The sequence below is a fragment of the Mauremys reevesii genome, linkage group 7 (assembly GCF_016161935.1).
Source record: "Mauremys reevesii isolate NIE-2019 linkage group 7, ASM1616193v1, whole genome shotgun sequence".
Classification (NCBI taxonomy): domain Eukaryota; kingdom Metazoa; phylum Chordata; order Testudines; family Geoemydidae; genus Mauremys; species Mauremys reevesii.
This window is the reverse complement of record NC_052629.1, coordinates 79,734,515-79,752,064: the sequence shown is the minus strand read 5'-3', so window position 1 is coordinate 79,752,064 and position 17,550 is coordinate 79,734,515. Positions and strand designations below refer to the sequence as shown.

At 53.8% G+C, this 17,550-nt stretch overlaps 1 protein-coding gene across 1 annotated transcript; it reads left to right on the top strand.

Annotated features, from left to right (window-relative positions):
- Positions 1-5,753: 5,753 nt before the first annotated feature.
- GPR62 (G protein-coupled receptor 62) lies at positions 5,754-7,271 on the top strand. The gene has a single exon (XM_039482080.1). It carries the CDS (start codon positions 5,835-5,837, stop codon positions 7,059-7,061), a length of 1,227 nt encoding a protein of 408 aa, XP_039338014.1. The 5' UTR covers positions 5,754-5,834; the 3' UTR covers positions 7,062-7,271.
- The last annotated feature ends 10,279 nt before the right edge of the window (positions 7,272-17,550 follow it).

Sequence of the window (17,550 nt, the reverse complement as noted above, 5' to 3'; positions counted from 1 at the left end):
TCCAGCCATCCGCAGTAACTGAGGATCTGGCCTGGTTATTCAGCTGATCCCAGGCTTCCTGCAGCTTCCCCCCACACCCCCTTCATGGAAACTGTGATCTCTGTTCTGGACAGCAGCTGTCTCCTCTTGCCACTGCCATGAACGAGGACTGAACCTGGAACCTTCACCTAAAGCACAAGCCTCTCCCACTCAAGCTGGAGTAGTAATCGCTGGCTGTGTGGCTGGTTGTTGCATTTGCTGGGCCCAGCCACTGGGGGAAGACATAATGACAGGCACTAAACTAGTATATTTTGTGGGTGCTGCCACAGGGGGATGGCTGGGCGGGGACCCCTTGCCTCTCGGGCACGCCTGAGGGGAATGTATGACACACCTCCGCAAAGGGGTTGGGTCCCAGGAAGCATTTGGCTTGGCTGAGGGAATATGAATAAGAATGGTTAAGATGGGGCATGCAAAATGTCTCCAGCTGAAGCCCCCCCTCCATGAGTGAGGCTTCAGTTTTCACAGCTACCTTCTCCCCCTTTGGCCTTCAGCCGTGCTGGCCATGGGTTCTGCAAACCCAGATTGCTGTGTTAGAAGAGTGGGAAGTGACTTGCTCAAGGTCATGTAATAGATCAGTGGCAGAGCTGAGGCTCGACCTCCCCCCACCCAGAGTCCTGCTGCTCTAGCCACTAGTCACTCTTCCCCTTTCCCCACGACCCGTTAACAGCCATTGACATCTTTCTCCCTGTCTGAAGTGACCTGTGATTCTGGGCACCTCTGGTTTTGGGGGCCCACTTGGAGACACCTGAAGAGGGCATGATTTTCAGAAGATGGGTGCTCAGCACTTAGAGTCAGGCCCCCTGATAGCATGTCAAGCCAGGCCCCTAAAATCACTGGCCATGTAGGAAAACCTTGCCCCCTAATCTGCATGTTGTGTGTGCCCCGATCTTCTAGGGGAGGCAGGACAGACAGATTAGCAAGTTCCCACTGCCTGGATCGGTCTCCCTGGGCGGGTCCCCTCAGTGGCAGAGCTTTCCTATGATCTGACTGGGGAGGTCGTCTCTGGATGGCAGGGGTCCTGGGCCACATGCCCTGACAGGCTCAGGGAGCAGGGAACCCCTGGGCTGCAAGGCCCTGCCTAGCCAGAGTAGAGAGAGGGCTCCCCAACCCAGACACCTGGGACCCTCTGCCCAGGCTGGGATTAGAGGAGACATGCTTGGATGCCTGGAACTCTTAAAATAACATAGCGCCTCCTACAGCTGGAATGAGGAGTCTGGGCAGAGTGCTCCAAGCTGGGGGACAGCAGGATTGTACTGTCTGCAGCCTGAGCCCAGCTCCTCATCCCTTCCTGAGCCTCCATCCCCACAGCCACAGGCACCAGCCCCTCTCTACCTTGCCCCCCGGTATTTGGCTGCTTTAGGTGATGCATGGCCTGGCTGCGTGCAAGAGCTGGCCCTGATCCTCTCCCCTGCAGGGGTGGCGCCCCAGAGGTGAGGCCTTTGCTTTGCCCCTCATCCTGGCAGCACAATGAGGGGGCAGCCGGGGCCCAGGTGTGGGGCTGAAAGCTGAGGCTGCTTAGGACCCAGTAGAATTCTCTGTATGAATGACAGTGCTTTAAAAGGCCAGGCAAAGACCAGATGTGACAGCCTGTGCCATCCGCAGCACAGCGCGGCAGCAGTAGCCTCCCGGCACCCATCCAGAGGGGGGAGAGAGGGGACCGCTGCCAGACAGATGTGCCCCCTGCTTCCCCAGAGGATGCTGTGAGGCCCTCCATCATCCCAGCTTCAGGGGCTGGGACAGTGGACCCCCCCCTCCGCACACACATACTGGCATGGGGAGCCAGAGGGACTCTGATGCCATAAGCCAAGCGGGCACATGGAGGTGAGACACCGACTGCCTTGCTTCAGGAGGACTTTGCTTATTCATGTCCCCACCAGGAGTGGGGTGCGCTGTAGCATGGGACACTGAAGCCCACCCTGATCCCAGGGGCAGGGAGAAAGCTGAAGCCATCACAGCATGTATCCGATCGGGGGGTAAAAGTTGCTCACCTGATAGAGCCAAGATGAGGACCCCACTGGCCAGCGGGAGAAGCCAGCCTGGGTGCCAGCCTCCCGAGAGTCTCCAGGTGCATTTGAGTCTGGTGAGTTACCCACCTCCTGCCAGGAGAAGGTGGGGAGGGGATTCATTCTCTTATTAAATGACAATGGCAGGCTGGGGCCCGATCTTGCCAGGTCCTCGGCGCCCCCCGATCAAGGGATCTGGCCCTTCTTTGTAGACAGTTTCACGTAATCTGTGTCCCAAATGCGTTCTGGGATTAGGAGCAGATTAGTGGAGGAGGTGGTGGAGAGATCTGGAGGTAAACGAAGTGCATTTACCACTGGGATTTGGAAAGGGAGCCACTGACTTGGCACAGACATGGGCTTTGCCTTAGGCCAGGGCTAGATGTGAAACTAGCTAGTAATGTTGGTTGGAGGGATATTTTAGACATGTCTATACTGGCGAGAGCCCTAGTGTAGACACAGTTATAGCAGCAAAATAATTTGCTTTGGCTGGTGTAGGCTACTTCATCCGGGGAACTGGTCTGAGCACTCTTGTGGAAAGCTGCGTCTCCGCTGGGAAGGCTCGGTGCTGTAGCTGGAGCCGTGTAGCTATACCCGCAAACCCTTTCCAGTGTAGATTAGGCCCTTCGCAGTGAGACAGCCTGCTCTTGCACCAGTGTTTTGTGAGGGGAAGCTCGGTGCTCTCCTCTGGTGCTTTTCATCCAGAGATCTCAAAGCCCTTTGTAAGGACGGTAAAGGCTCATACTCCCCATGTTACTGGTGGGGAAACTGAGTCACAGAGTGACTTACAATCATAGCAATGTAGGGCTGGAGGGCACCTTGAGAGCCATCAAGTCCAGCCCCCTAGTCAGTGGCATTGCTGGGAATAGATCTCCTGAGGCCCAGGCAGGTTCCCTGTCCACCGGACTAGGTAGTGCCCAGGACTGTTCTAGGGGGGGCATTGAAGGAGAGCAGAGAGAAAGGGATCTGTAATGCTGAGCATGCTGTTATAGAGCAGGGGGGTGGATTTTGAATGGCCTGGGCTTTGGCTGTGGTCACCCCCATTCTGTATTCTCTCTGCAGGGCTCATGGCGGGAGGGTCCTGCTGCCCAGCCTAGGGGAGCTGCTGGAGAATACTCCCAGCAAGCCACTTCTGAGCTGTGACCAGAGGATTGGCAGCAGCTCCTAATCATCGTGCTGCTCCAGTCCAGAACCAGAACCTGCCACGTGCCTGGCTGGGCCCAACCCAAACAGCTGGCTTCGCAGGCCAGCCACGAGCTGCTCTCAAATGAGCTCTGGGTTAGCAATGGTTAACGGGGGCCAATGGATGAAGGAGACTCTGTGCTTAAAGGCAGAAACTCCATCACCAGCCCAAGGGGAAGCTCCCTGAATCACTGATTTACCCGCCTCTCCTGGGGCTGGATTTGCATGCGTTTGTACAGCCCTTCTTGGCCCCTCTCTCCCAGAGGGCCGGGCTGCCCTTAGCCCGGTGTTCAGTGCCCTGCCATGGCCCACCAGTCCTGCAGCTTCATGGAGCCCCCTGGAGCCCCCACACCAAATTCCTTACTAGGCTCTGGCCCTGCTGGGCGCTGCCTCAGCTGCCAGAGCCCACGAGGGAGACACCACTCAGCGTGGGAGTGGGATTCAGATGGGCAACATCCGGACAACAGGGGCTTGATCTGCCCCCAGGCTCATGCTGGTGGAGAGTTTGCCAGCAGAGGAGGAGGGGCCCCACAGGCAAGTGCTTCGGCGGGCACTGGCGCCATCCCTACCAATGGGGTGCTGCGGCAAGTGAGGCGCCAGGGGCTGCCACTCCCTGGGCTGGGCTCGTGTGGGTAAACTCGTGGGGGTCACTCAGCAGGGCTGTCAGTGCAGCAGCTCCCCCAGCACTGAGTTTACCCGGGGGGGGGGGAGGCCTAGCTGCCTTTGCTCCAGTCCCCCCCCCCCCGGTGAAAGAGGGGTTCTTTGCTTTGCACAAAGGGCCGGCTCCCCCAGCGCTAGATGGCCAATCGGGCCCAGGGAGCTCAGGGAGGAGCCAGGGCTTCCGAGCGGCCTGCTGCACACAACTGGTGGAGGGGGACAGAGTGCAAGGCCAAGGTCATGACCCGGCCTATCCAGTTTGGAGCCATCTGCGCCCCCTGGGGTAGAAGGAGCAGCCCATGGATTTCCCCTAGTTGTCCCCTACCCAGTGCTCGTGGTGCCAACTCCACCCAAAGCCCGAGGAGTCATGGGCCCAAACGTCTAGCTGCCCTGGAAACAGAGCCATCCCATTCGGCACTGGCCAGTCACCACAAGCTTGGGGTTGTTAGAAGAAATCAAAACTGGGTGTGGGAAGAAACTACCAAATACAGCAGCGTTAAAGCTGGAACGAGGCTGTGAGGAGAGCCATGCCCTGAATTCACCACCATAGGAGCATTTCAATTGTCAGATGGGGATCCAAGCCATCTAGCTCAATGTCCTGTCTCTACTAGAGGAAGGTGCAGGAAACCACCTCAGCCAGTGTATTTAGAAACTGGCTTAAGCCCTGAAGTATGAGGTTCAATAGCTGTGCAGAATGTGTGTTCTCATATCTGTGATAACTCTGGATCTGGTTATCCATGTAAGTGTCCAATCCCTTTTTTAGTATTGCTATATTAGTGAAGCCCCCATGACTTCCTGTGGCAATGAGTTCCACTGGCTAATTGCATGCTGTGTGGAAAAGGTTGATTGGTCCATTGATTGGTTTTGAATTTCCCACTTTTCAGTTTCATTGAATGTTGCCTGGTTCTTGTGTCATGAGGCAGAGAGGACAGACACTCCCGATTTTCCTTCTCCATTCCAGTCATTATTTTATAGACGTTTATCTTATTCCCTCTTATTTGTCTCCTTTCCCTTCCAGTGGAAAACCAGAGAAATGTCTCTGGGAATTGGGGCTTGTGGTCGAGGTCCCTGTTCCAATCCAGGTTGAGTGTTTACTGATGAGGAGCCTGAAGCAATGTTTAACTAGGCCCTAGCGGTGATACAACACTCAGTATGTGACTCAAATGTTGTGCTGTGGGTAGCGAAGGACCCAACATGGTCGCCTCCTGAACACAATAGGCTATGGCCCTGTGTTATGACTGCCTGGCCATCTGTGTAGGAGAAGCAGCTGGTTCCAGGACAGTTCTTAATGGACAGGTATCCACAGCACAAAGCAACGGGCACAATTTGCCCCCTCAATGGCAATCTCCGTGGAGAAGCCATGGGTAGGGATGGAGCCTGCTTTGTTCTCAAACTCCCTCCAGCTCTGGATTGAGGCGCTCGCTGGGGGGGGGGGGTACCCATACCTGGACAAGACTGATCTGCTCCTGCTAGTGGCTGCTGGTTTCTGGCAGCCAGACATCCTCTCTGCCCTCCTTGCTAGTAGACAACCAGCTTGGAGCCCTGCACTGGGGCAGTGGAAGAGAGGGCTGTTGTAGCCCTGACAAGGCTCTCCTAGCTTGGCTTGCAATTCCTCCCCAAGCCTCACCCTGTAGCATGTCACCTCTAGCATCTCGCCTGTCTCTGTTGGCTTGAAGAACAGGAGTTGCCAAGTTGCATCTAACCTTGGGACCCCGCACGAGCAGAAAGGTGAGGTGCTCGTGTCATCTCCAGGGTCGTTCGGGGTTAGAGTCACTTGCAAGACATTCTCATTGCTCACTTGCAACGCTTCTCAATTTTGCTCCCCTCCCTTCTCCCCGCAGGGAAGAAGATCCACCCGGGAAGAAGATGGGGGTGGTGACATTTCCTGCTAGGAGACACTGGAAATTTGTTCCTGCTTCCCAGGTGCTGGAGCTCTCAGAGTATCCCAGAGGCACAATGGCAAACAGAACTGGACTTAACGCTACTCAGGGGCTAGACACTTCCTCTCTACCAGAGGTGTCCCAATTCCAGGAGGCCGTTGGCCTTTTCTTCATGGTCCTGCTGAACCTCGTAGCCTTGGTTGCCAATGTGGCAGTGATGGTGGTCATCCTCAAGACCCCTCTGCTGAGGAAGTTCATCTTTGTCTGCCACCTCTGCCTGGTGGATCTGTTGTCCGCCATCTTCCTGATGCCGCTGGGGATCATTTCCAGCTCCTCTTGCTTCAACAGGGTGATCTACAGCATCGCAGAGTGCCAGACCTTAATCTTCTTGAACATCTGCTTCATCAGCGCCTCCATCCTCACCATCTCGGTCATCAGCGTGGAGAGATATTACTACATCGTTCACCCCATGCGGTATGAGGTCAAGATGACTGTTGGGCTGGCAGTCACAGTGGTGGTCTTCATCTGGATTAAGTCGATCCTGGTCACAGTCTTGGCATTGGTGGGGTGGCCTCAAGACAACGGGGCCACGAGTGCCAGTAAGTGCACTGTGTCCTGGAGCCCTGGGGCCCACAAGAAGGTCTTTGTTATTGTCTTCAGCACCCTCTGCTTCTTCCTGCCTACCTTGATCATCTTTGCTGTCTACTGCAGCATCTACAAAGTGGCCCGGATTGCCTCCTTGCAGCACGTGCCCGTCCCCTCTTGGACCGCTGCCCCGCGGCAGCGATCGGAGTCTATTAACAGCCAAGTCACTATCATTACTACCAGAAACCTGCCTCCCAGGCTGTCCCCAGAGCGGATGTTTGGAGGGGGAAAAGCTGCCATGACTGTGGTCCTCATTGTGGGTCAATTCTTGTGTTGCTGGTTGCCATTCTTCTCCTTCCATTTATACTGCTCCATTAACTCTGTCAGCCCGGGCAGGGGCCACGGGGAGACGGTCGTCACCTGGCTCGCCTACTCCTCCTTTGCTATCAACCCTTTTTTCTACGGGTTACTGAACCGCCAGATACGGGAAGAGCTGTCTAGGCTGGGGCGGAGCTGCCGCAACAGACCCTTGAGCCAGGAGCTCTGTCTCTCCAGCCCGGAGGGTTCCATACAGGAGAACTTCCTTCAGTTCCTGCAGAGGACCAGCTGCACGCTGGAGACCCGATCCAGTTACGTCAACTCTAGCCCCAGGAACACTTTGGACCAGACCATGATGGGCTTCAGAATTCCAGGCCAAATCCCAGAAGAAACCAACTGAGAAAGCACAGTGGGCTGGGGTCAACTTCATTTCCCTGCTCTCCATATCCTGGCCTCTGCTAGGAGAAGGATTGAAGCAGGGTTTCAGCTGATCCAAAGGACTGACCAACCCTTTTTAGACCTGGCGGGAGGGTCGGGGTTATGGCTTTGGAAGAACTTGCCTTCAGCCAGAGTAAATCCAGTGAAAGGCTATTTCCGAGGCTTTACAATATTGGGCCAGCCTGGTTTCGTGGGTGGGAGCCAAAGAGGGAGAAAGCAAGAAGGCAGGGAGCTGGAAATGGACAAAGGCACTCACTAGAGCTAATTTTCTTTCTCTCCCAGCATTTTCCCTGACACTGACCTGTCACGAGCCCCAAGCTCCAGCATCTGAGCTGTTGGGGCGGTTCTGCTTTTCCCTAGTCTTCTAGATCAATAGACCTTTCGATGGAGGTCCAGGGAGCTCAAGTGACATGCCAGAGGTCACCTAGTGCATCAGTGCCTCAGTTGTGGGGGATGGAGGTAGGAGGACCTCAGGCCCCTTCTGTTTCGGCATCCTTTGCTCAGACCACTAGGCAACACTGCTTCCTTCTGGTTTAGGGCTCAGCCATTCCAGGAGTGAGGGCTGGCTGAGCAGCAGTAAATTGCCCTAGCTGTGAGGGATGGGCAGGGAGTCACTCATGATCAGGTCCTTTTAAAAAAGGGTTACTTCTCTGGACTCACCCTTATGCCAGCTCATGGGATCAGAGAACAGGCTATCGATAAGGAAACCAGACTGCAGGGTTTATTGACCCACTGAGGTATTTAGATAGCAGCCCCTCGTTCTGCGGGAGCAGAGCTTTGCTCCGCAGCAATCACTCCCGAGCTATTGACCTCTGGGAAGGCAGGTGAAACTGACACGCAAAGCTGTGGCAGGAGCCAAGTGACAGCAGCGGGTGGTAGGTGCCGACCCGCCTTAAGGCTCCTGCAGTGCCAGACAGCCTAATCCAAAGTGAAGGCAGCTCCTTCAGTGGCTGGCTGTGACAAATGCAGGTTGGCAGGGAGAGATGAAGAGAGTGAGGAGTTATTCCAGGGCATGCGGGCCAAATTAATCCGTGGACCAACACAGCTGATTTCAGGGACCTAGCACGCTTTAGGTGCTATAGAAACAATAGCAGGTGGTGATAACAATGGCAGTGATACCATGAGTCCCCTGTTTTCAGTCATGTTACACACCAGCAGTTCATTGAGCTCCCTGTTTCAGGTGGGGACGGTGCACTTAAGGAGACCCTTCACGTGTCTCTCTGCAGAGACAGCCAGCAGTAAATGTGAAGGGCCAGATCCGCAAAGATATTTAGGCTCTTAACTTCGGTTGAAACCAATGGGATTTAGGAGCCTAAATACCTTTTGAGGCTTTGAGCCTAAGTGTTCTTGACTGGATATTTTCTCCACCCCGGCTGGCTCCAGAGGCATTTGTAATTATTTTTTAATCGACCGCTAATGTCTTTTTAACAGATGTATTTTAACAACTGTCTATTAATAGAGGCAAAGGAAGCGCCAGGCTCAGAAGCTTTGTTTGCTCTGAAGAAGAGGCAGAGTGAGTCCCCTTGTCCTCTCCTCTCAGCACAGTGGGGGAAGGTGCCTCTTCCTTTAAAAGTCTCAGTGCAAACCTGTGGGGAGAATATGTTCGGGTGGCTAGACGCGGGGAATTGATGGCAGAAATGACTCACCAGAAGGCTCTAACATAAGGCCCAAACTCAGTTATGTGATTATTTTTACGGCTTTGTCTTGCTTGGAAATGAGAGACTCTAGGAAATAGAGCTGGGAAATGCCCATTATGGCATGTTGGTGTCAGTTACCCCTTGCTTAGTTATCAGATGTTCTAGGCCTGGTTCCCCCGTGTTGAGTGCAAAGTCATTGTAAAGTGCCTCCAGAACACAACGATACTGTCAGGGTTCCTTCCCCACTCTGAACTCTGGGGTACAGATGTGGGGACCCACATGAAAGATCCCCTACGCTTATTTTTACCAGTTTAGGTTAAAACTTTTCCAAGGCACAAGTTCCACCTTGTCCTTGGTCGCTGCCACCACCAAGTGATTTAAATAAACATTCAGGGAGGGCCACTTGGAGCCCTACCTCTCCCAAAATATCTCTCTCCAAGCCCCTACACCCCCTTTCCTGGGGAGGCTTGAGAATAATATCCTAACCAATTGGGTACAAAGTGAGCACAGATCAAACCCCATGGGTCTTTAGGACATTGAAAAACAATCAGGTTCTTAACAGAAGTTTTATTTAAAAAAAAAGATAAAAGAATCACCTCTGTAAAATCAGGATGGAAGATAACTTTACAGGGTAACAAAAAGTTTCCAAACACAGAGGATTTCTCCTCTAGGCAAAACTTTAAAGTTACAAAAACAGGGATAAACCTCCCTCTTATCACAGGGAAAATTCACAAGGTAAAACAAAAGACAATCTAATGCATTTCTATGCTATTACTTACTATTTCTGCAATACTAGATGCTTAGTCCAGATATGGCGTAGGGAGATGTATTTGCCCTGCCCTGGTTCCTTTGCTGACTCCCAGAGAGCAAAACAAACACACAAACAAAAACCTTCCCCCGCAGATTTGAAAGTACTTTCTCCCCTTGTTGGTCCTTTTGGTCAGGTGCCAATCAGGTTATCTGAGCTTCTTAAGCTAACCCTTTACAGGTAAAAGAGGAATTAATCCTTTACAGGGTAAAGAGGGATTTTATGCTACCCTTAGCTGTAGGTTTATGACAGATACACTGAAGCCCCCTCCCCAACCAAACCCATTTAAAAGCATCCACAGGGGGGCGGTTGCACCAGTTTAACTGGCTTTAGCTAAAGCACTGCCAGCTTTCAGTGTGGATAAGGCCTACGGATTGCAAAGTTCTTAAAGAACATGGATGAATGAGCCTCCCATGAAGTTGGTTAGTAGCACTGTCCTCCTCTTACCGAGGCTGAGGCCTTTGCACCACCAAGCCTGTCAGGTCCCACCTTTCCCAGAGCATCTCAGACATCTCACAGCATCTCAGACACCCCCCAGTGGGGGGAGGGGGCTGCCTTCCCCCCCAACTCTGACCCAGCAGGAGGCGTCGGTTAGATCTGATCAGCAAAGCTGGCCCCGTGGCACTGCACAGCTGCGTTGAGTCATAGCCACTGTGTTTACTGACACAAAGCCCCGAGCGCGAGAGGGAGGCTGATCTGCCTTGTGCATCCCTCGGGCAGTTGCCAGCGAAGCTCTTGTTCCAGGAGCTTTCTGAGTAACGAGATGTACCAAACCAGGCAGGAAGGACAAGGCTTTGATTTCCAGGGAGCAGCCTGAACTGCCAGGGATGGGGGTTAAAATAAAACCTTGCGAACGGAGCCGATTTGCTTATGGATGGGGGAAAAGCTCCAAACCGCTAGGGCCGGGGGGAGGGAATTCTAGGGGGAGTGGGTGGCTAATGCCCCTTTGGCAATCCCAGCCTACCTCTGTTTTACAGAGTCCCTTTATTATTATTTCTCTTACCCTGACAACAAAGTAGAGGGATGACTCATCCCCCTGCGTCATTCAGCCCTTTCTGTGATCACACCAGCCAGTCTGCGGCACTGGGCTGAAAGAAGCCGGCAGTCTTTCCATGCCTTTGACCTAGTACAGACGAGCAAAAGTTATCTTCATTTTCCTTTGGCAGCCCCCTGTGCTCTCTCCAAGCGCTCCAGCCAGCTCCTTCTTCCCCTTCCATTTAGTGTCAGCACAGCTGGTGTTTCTTGGTACAACATGGGAAAACATAAAGGCGATCCAGGTGCACGCTTTCCTAGACAAGCACAACAGAAAGCATCCCCATGCTGACACCAAGCCTAGGGTCACAGTGCAAGGATCCCTTATCTGGATCATTGTGGGAAAGCAGCTCTGTCTTCTCCTCACTTGGGGGAAATGCCACTCATGCCTCAGCCCAACAGTGTCTGTGCAGTGTGTAGCCCCCACCCTTCAGCTACTGGTATGGAGAGAGAGAAGCCTTTACACAAGATGCACATTTCCTTGGGGCCCATGTACAATTGCTGACAATCAGTGAATGACCTGCTCAGTTTCTGCCAATTCCTGCTTCTTTCTTCCTGTGATCTGACCATGTCCGTTTCCAGCGGACCCTTTCCCAACCAGATTTGTCCCCCGTGAAGTGTTGCGGTTCTACCCAGCATGTCTTGGGCCCATTGGCCTGGCTAATGACTGTGCAGAGCACCTCTACAGGTAGGCAGGGGCGGCTCCAGGCCCCAGCACGCCAAGGCAGGCAGGCTTCCCTTGGCAGCTTGCCTACGGACGGTCCGCTGGTCCCGCAGCTTCGGTGGACCTCCGGCAGGCGTGCCTGCGGAGGGTCCGCTGGTCCTGTGTCTTCGGCAGTAGCAGGCATGCCTGCGGGAGGCCCACCAAAGCTGCGGGACCCGCGGACCCTCCGCAGGCAAACCGCTGAAGGCAGCCTGCTTGGGGTGACAAAAACCCTAGAGCCGCCCCTGCAGGTAGGGTTTCATTACCATGCACATGGATTTAAGCCCTTTCCATACGACATAGCCCAAGACAAAGAACTACATCCCGCTCTCCTTGTTATATGTTTGTAGAGTGGCCAGCACGAGGGGGTCCTGGCTACTAGCCGCTGCTGTACTATAAACAGTCACACACTAAGAATATGTGAGAAGAGCGCTGAGGTTGCAAAGTCAAGCACTTCAGAAGTGAGGACACACCACAATGAAGCTTGGCTGTGCAACCTTAATGCAGCTCTCTTGTGTGTATGTGTGATGCTACCATCGTCAATTGTACGCGCACATGCTCCGAATTCCACTGCCTCAGTCACTGCCCATCATGGCTGGTGCTCGTTGAGTGAGCCGCCCTTTGCTGTTTTGTTTGATCCTTGTTGAATGTGCGGCCCTCGGGCCGTATTTGTGGCATGCTGTTCAGACCCTGCACTGGACACAGAATTATAAATAGGCACATGGCTTTCCTAGGGCGCTGTCGGCGGGTTCCTGGCCTTTTAAGAGGAGAGGAGCCCAGCCCCACTAGTGAAACACACGGCTTGCCTCCCCAGGTGGAAAAAAATGAGCAAAGTCCCAGGACAGGTAGGTCATTGGCTAAATCAGGCCTTCTGGGGTGCAGCGAGAAGACGGAAACCTGGAGAAAGCAAGAGCAAGCTGGGAAAAGGGAGGCTCCACGCCTGAAGTCTTCTTGCTGAAAAGACAAAGGAGCCCGGGAGGGGCTGAGGAGAGATCTCAGGTAGCAGGGACTGGGCTCAGCTTTCCACGGGGTGTGGGAGACGTTTTATCTATATGCTGGAAGGGGTGGACTTTTTCTTTATGACTGAGCTGGAGGCCCAGGTCCCCGCAGCAACCAAACCAGGTTGGGAGTTCAGGAAACCCAATTTGAGCGAGGAAGACCTGAGGCAGTGGCTAGCCTGAAAGCCCGACTGGGCAGGCAGCACAGCTACGGGTGTTCATCACCCTGTACCTGCTTGCGTCACAGCTTCTCATGCTTTTCCCCCTGGCCCCCTCCTGCTTTCCACTCTTCCCCTGTGGCCTGGGCTAGGGCAGGACAGCTTGCAGCTGGGGACTCGGGGTGGCTGGGGCCAGGCGCCCACCTGGCACTCTGGGGAGGGGCGGCTGCGGGTGGGGGGCCTCTGGGCTCTGGTGGGGGAGGGAGGAGCTAGCCTCTCCTAATCGGCGGTTCAAGCGCTGCCCATGCTTTGTTTCATTCACGACACACCTTCTGCAACCAACGCAGCTGAAGTTCTAGTGGCTGGCTGCTGTACACTACCCTGATTCATCCTCAGAATGGATCCATCCTGTGCACCGAATGAGGCAGTGTTCTGGGGGAAAACAGTACAGGCTTGTGTCATTAAAGCCTGTCAGACAGTACACACCCAAGGGGGCCAAATTAAGGTTGGATGGGCAGGCTTCATTCAGCATCCACTCCATTACCCCGGCAGCGTGTATATCCATAGTAACTCCCTTGCCTTACTCTGAGCTTACACCAGTGTAGCAGAGATCGGCGGCTGGCCCACTTAGTGTAATTGCTCAGGGAGCTGGAGGGCCCTGCAATCGCTGGCTAATTACCAGCAGACAGGATATTTACTAAACACAGTCTGCATGGCTACCATGGCAGGAAAGAGAAGTTTCCACATGCTCCAGGAGGTAGCCCTACATCAGGACCCTCCTCAGCTTCACAGCCACACCTGCTATGGCATTTACATGGGATCTGCTTTCAGCCTCTAACAGAGAATGGCTTCCAAAACCTATCTGCCTTCCTGCAGCCTTGGTTACTACTGCAGGGTGACCTCCGCATGCTCCCAGTCCCAGATTCCCCCACCCCAACCCCAAAGCATGTGTTCTGCCCTCTCCTGGACAGTCCATAGCCCCTCTAAGGGGATCTGCCTTCAGCAGAGTTACCCACACGCTTTACAACGTGGGCTTAGTTTTAATTAAAGAATAAAACCAGTCTATTAACTGCAAAGAGAGAGATTTTATGTGAGTACAAGTAAGGCGGCTTTAAAGCCAGAAACGGTCACAAGACAAATAAAGCTCAAACGCTCTCTCAGCTTGATAAACTGGACTCAGTTCAAGGTGAAGTCCCTTGCCACATGTTTTCTGAACCAAGCACTCAGGCCAGGCTCTGCTTCCAAAGTCCACAGGCTCTTTCTTTTGTCTTCTTAGGTGGCAAAGAGAACTGCCTAGGGAGAGAACACCTGGGGTGTTTTTGTCCTTCACTGTTACACTTCAGTCCCCCTTTGAAATTCATTTTCCCAAGTGTCAGAGGGGTAGCCGTGTTAGTCTGGATCTGTAAAAGCAGCAAAGAGTCCTGTGGCACCTTATAGACTAACAGACGTATTGGAGCATGAGCTTTCGTGGGTGAATACCCACTTCGTCAGCCACATGCTCCAATACGTCCGTTAGTCTATAAGGTGCCACAGGACTGTTGCATTTTCCCAAGAGTTACCCCTAGATAAAGTTCATATCCGCTGTGAGGACAGAGACAAGGCAGCTCGTGGGGAAAGCGGGTTCATGCTGTTTGCTAAGATGCAGCTCTGTTTGTTCCTGCCCCGCTTCCTTGCCAAGGAATGGCTATGTGATGGCCACCTGGCTAGGGGTGTCAGTTTTGTCCTTTGTCTTTGAGAAACAGGCTTGTCTAGCAAACACATGATTTCAGCGTACGTTTGTGACTTTACATGTAATGTCGCTACACACATTTCACCATGATATCACTGACCAGCAAGTTATTCGTTTTCAAATGATGCCTCACACGGCGTATTTTGTACAAAGATTATTCCAGTGATGTGGACGGTGTGAATACAGGGCTGCATTCTGGCTCCCCGGCCTGCCACCAGTGGTCAGTGTCCAGGTTTGATGCAAGGAGCATTTTCGGTGAGTCTCTTTAATAAGAGAGAGCTGACGAGCCGTGGGGTTCTTGTAACCACCATTCTCTCCCTCTGGTTGTGGCCTTTATCCTGGTTCCAGCTCCCGCTGGGGTTGCTGCCTTCAGAGCAGGAGGTGGGCCCTGCACAGCATGGTAATGCTGTGTGCCGGGATGGGGGGTGCGCCCGTGCAAACACCGTGGCTTCTGAAATCTGGTGTGGGTTGGAACTGCTCAGTGAGGAGGTGCACAAGGGCAAGTGTGCTGGGGAGTGAACTGAGGCCCACTAGAGCCAAAAGCATGAGTGGCAGGGCCGTAGCAGACTCCTAGCTGCTGCGGCTTGGCCCAGAGGAAGCCTAGAGCACACCCGGCCCAGTGGAGAGAAGGCCTGGAGGGAGCTGCACTGCAGTGATTGAGGCCCCCCCGTCACAAGGATGAAGGACTTCTCCCCTCATCTGAGGCTCCTGGGGTTCCCCCCATACACAATCCCCTGCCCTAACCTGCCCCAGCCCTGCCACCAGTTCTGGAAGGGGGAAGCAAGCTGCTCCGCATGCTGGCAGTCAGACCCCACCCCAAGCCCTGTTGTAACTAGGCGCCCCAGGCAGGAAGCAGAGCCGTTTCCCTGGCTGCACTCTTCAAACACGGGGCTGCCTGGCGGCCAGGTCAGGAGAAAGGCGCACCCCCTAGCGTGCTGCACATGCTCCTGATAAGGCAGCTGCGTTCTCCCTCTTATCTGCTGGCTCACTCGCCCCCCCTTCTCCCCATCACACACAGGCATCTGTACAGTCCCAGCACCCGGTCATGTGCCAGCCCTCACCACCCAGGGAGGCTGAGCCCAGGCAATCACAGATGGTGACTGGGAAGAGACCCCCGTTCCCAAGAGGGTTGGGACAGTAAGTGTGCAGTGTGTGTGTGTGTGCGGGGGGGTAATGGCCATAATGCCTCCCTGCGCACAAAAGCCTCACACAGATGATGCCGCCAGCAGAGAAGGGGTTAAACTGAAACACCATCCCCTCCCTACCCCTGAGCAACAGCAGCTGCACCAGGAAAAAAGGGAGCTGACCAGGACCACCCCCAAACCACTCCAGCTCCCTATGGGCTCTGGGGAGCTGGGCATAGATCCTCAGAGCTATTTAGGCACTGAACTCCCATTGATTTCAATGGGGATCTAGGGCCTAAATCCATGTGGGAGTTAGATTGGGGCCTAGAGCTCTCTGAGGAGCAGGGCCTCGGTTCCCCCCCAGAGAGCGGAGAATGGCTGCTGCTTGCACAGCCCTTGTGTGGGGGTGTCGCACACCATGGGGGTCCTCTCCTTTTGAATGGTAATTACGGGCAGAACAATGCAGCCTGCCCGACTGCTCTCCAAGGCAGCGGGGCGGCTGTGCCACTCCAGCAGCCTTTTTACCCAGGTTGGCAGCCACTCCACTCTCGTCAAGTGCCCCCATCCCCACAGCTGGGGGGTCGAGGCCCACTCCAGTCTAGAGCAATGAGCAGCTGGGTTTCCAAGCCGGGTTGCTTTGGAAACCGGCCCCATGGGGCTTCACAACCTCTGTTGCGTTACTCTCTCCTCCCCTTCCCTTTGCATAATTTTGTTGCTATTTAATTAATTAAGGCAGCTGCAGTAGTATGGGTCTGATTGCCCTAGAAAGCTCTTTGTCTGACAGGTTTAAAGAGATTGGCTTCAAAAGCGCTGCTGATAGGGTGCCCTTGAAGGGGACCTTGGGGTATCCCAGCCAAGACTCCATGGGGGATTTGGGGAGTCCTGCCAATATTCTGCCAGGGGATTCCAGCTCATACCCTACAGAGAACGGTCTCAAGGGGATTCCAGCTGATTGGGTCTCTGGAGGGCCTTTCCAGGCCATCCTGATCGGGGGGGGGGCCTTGTCTTTGATTTGACACATGGGCTGACAGGTCTAAACTTCTGGATGCTGACAGACTGAATGGGCAAAGGGACAGACCCATGAGTCTGCTCTGCCCAGGCCAGCATCCTGCCTTGGCCTGGGCTTTGCAATGACTCCAGTGTGTCTCGCCAGCTGGGATCGCTCCCTCAGACTCCCGGTCAGCCCCTTGAGTGGGCTTGCTGCTACTCCTCTTCTCTCAGTGAGCCCATTCCTGCCCATCCATGCGTAAGTAGCTCACAGAACCTCATCCTAAGGAAGGCTGAAGGAGCCAGTAATGGGGGGCCAGTCCCTTTAAGGGTGGGAGGCCTGCAGCTGGTCAGCCCAACACTGTTAGACCTGCCTGTCACATCAGGAATGGGGTGAGAGTTCATCAGAAGAACCAGCTGGGTAAGGAGGAGCTGAGTCTATAAAGAGCAACAGGACCCTGCAGAGAGGGGGATGTACAGGGAGAAACAAGTAGAGGCATCTGCAAAGGCAGGGGACAGTTGAAGGGAGGGACCAGGTTACAGCTAGGAATCCTGTGTCTTTAGGGAAAAGGCTCTAAGCTGGGAAATTTACCTGGGAGGCCACAGTGGGACAGACTGGGAAGATGGACTTGGGGTAGAGTTGAGAACTTTATTTTGGGACTGATATGTAATGGTAATAAATTCAGCTCTGAGTAGAGATGGTGATGACCCAAATAAGAGGAGCTGTGATAGTCTGAGCTGAAGACAAGGGAAACTGAGGCAGGCTGCCGGCAGGGGGACCTCAGGCCAAGATGGGGTGCTACCCATTCACACCTCCAGCTCCTATCATTCTTCTGCACTACAATTCCCAGAGAGCTTTAGTTCTGAGTTGAACTGGTCCTGTACCAGCATTGGCAAGCCCAAGCATTACAAACAATCATGAGCCAGCCCTCAACAAACAAAAACCAAATGAACAAATGTGGGATTGGCTTAAAAATCATGAATACTTTTTGGTAAAGTTTGGGTTCTTTCTAGTCCCTTTCTGGGTCAAGGTCTCGAGCTTTTCTCCATTATCAGAAAAGCCAGACACTTACTTTAATTTTTAATTGTGAAGGGATAGTCTCCCAGAAGTGAAGGACTCCAGGAGTTGGAGCTTTAAGAAAAATACCAATAAGTGTGAGAGTTGCCAATTCTGCTGTGGCCTGCTTGGGAGAAACCCTTTGTGGCTGGATGGAAACCTTTCCAAATGGTGCGACGGCCACCTCGGAGCTGCTCACTGCATCGTGAGGGGACGGT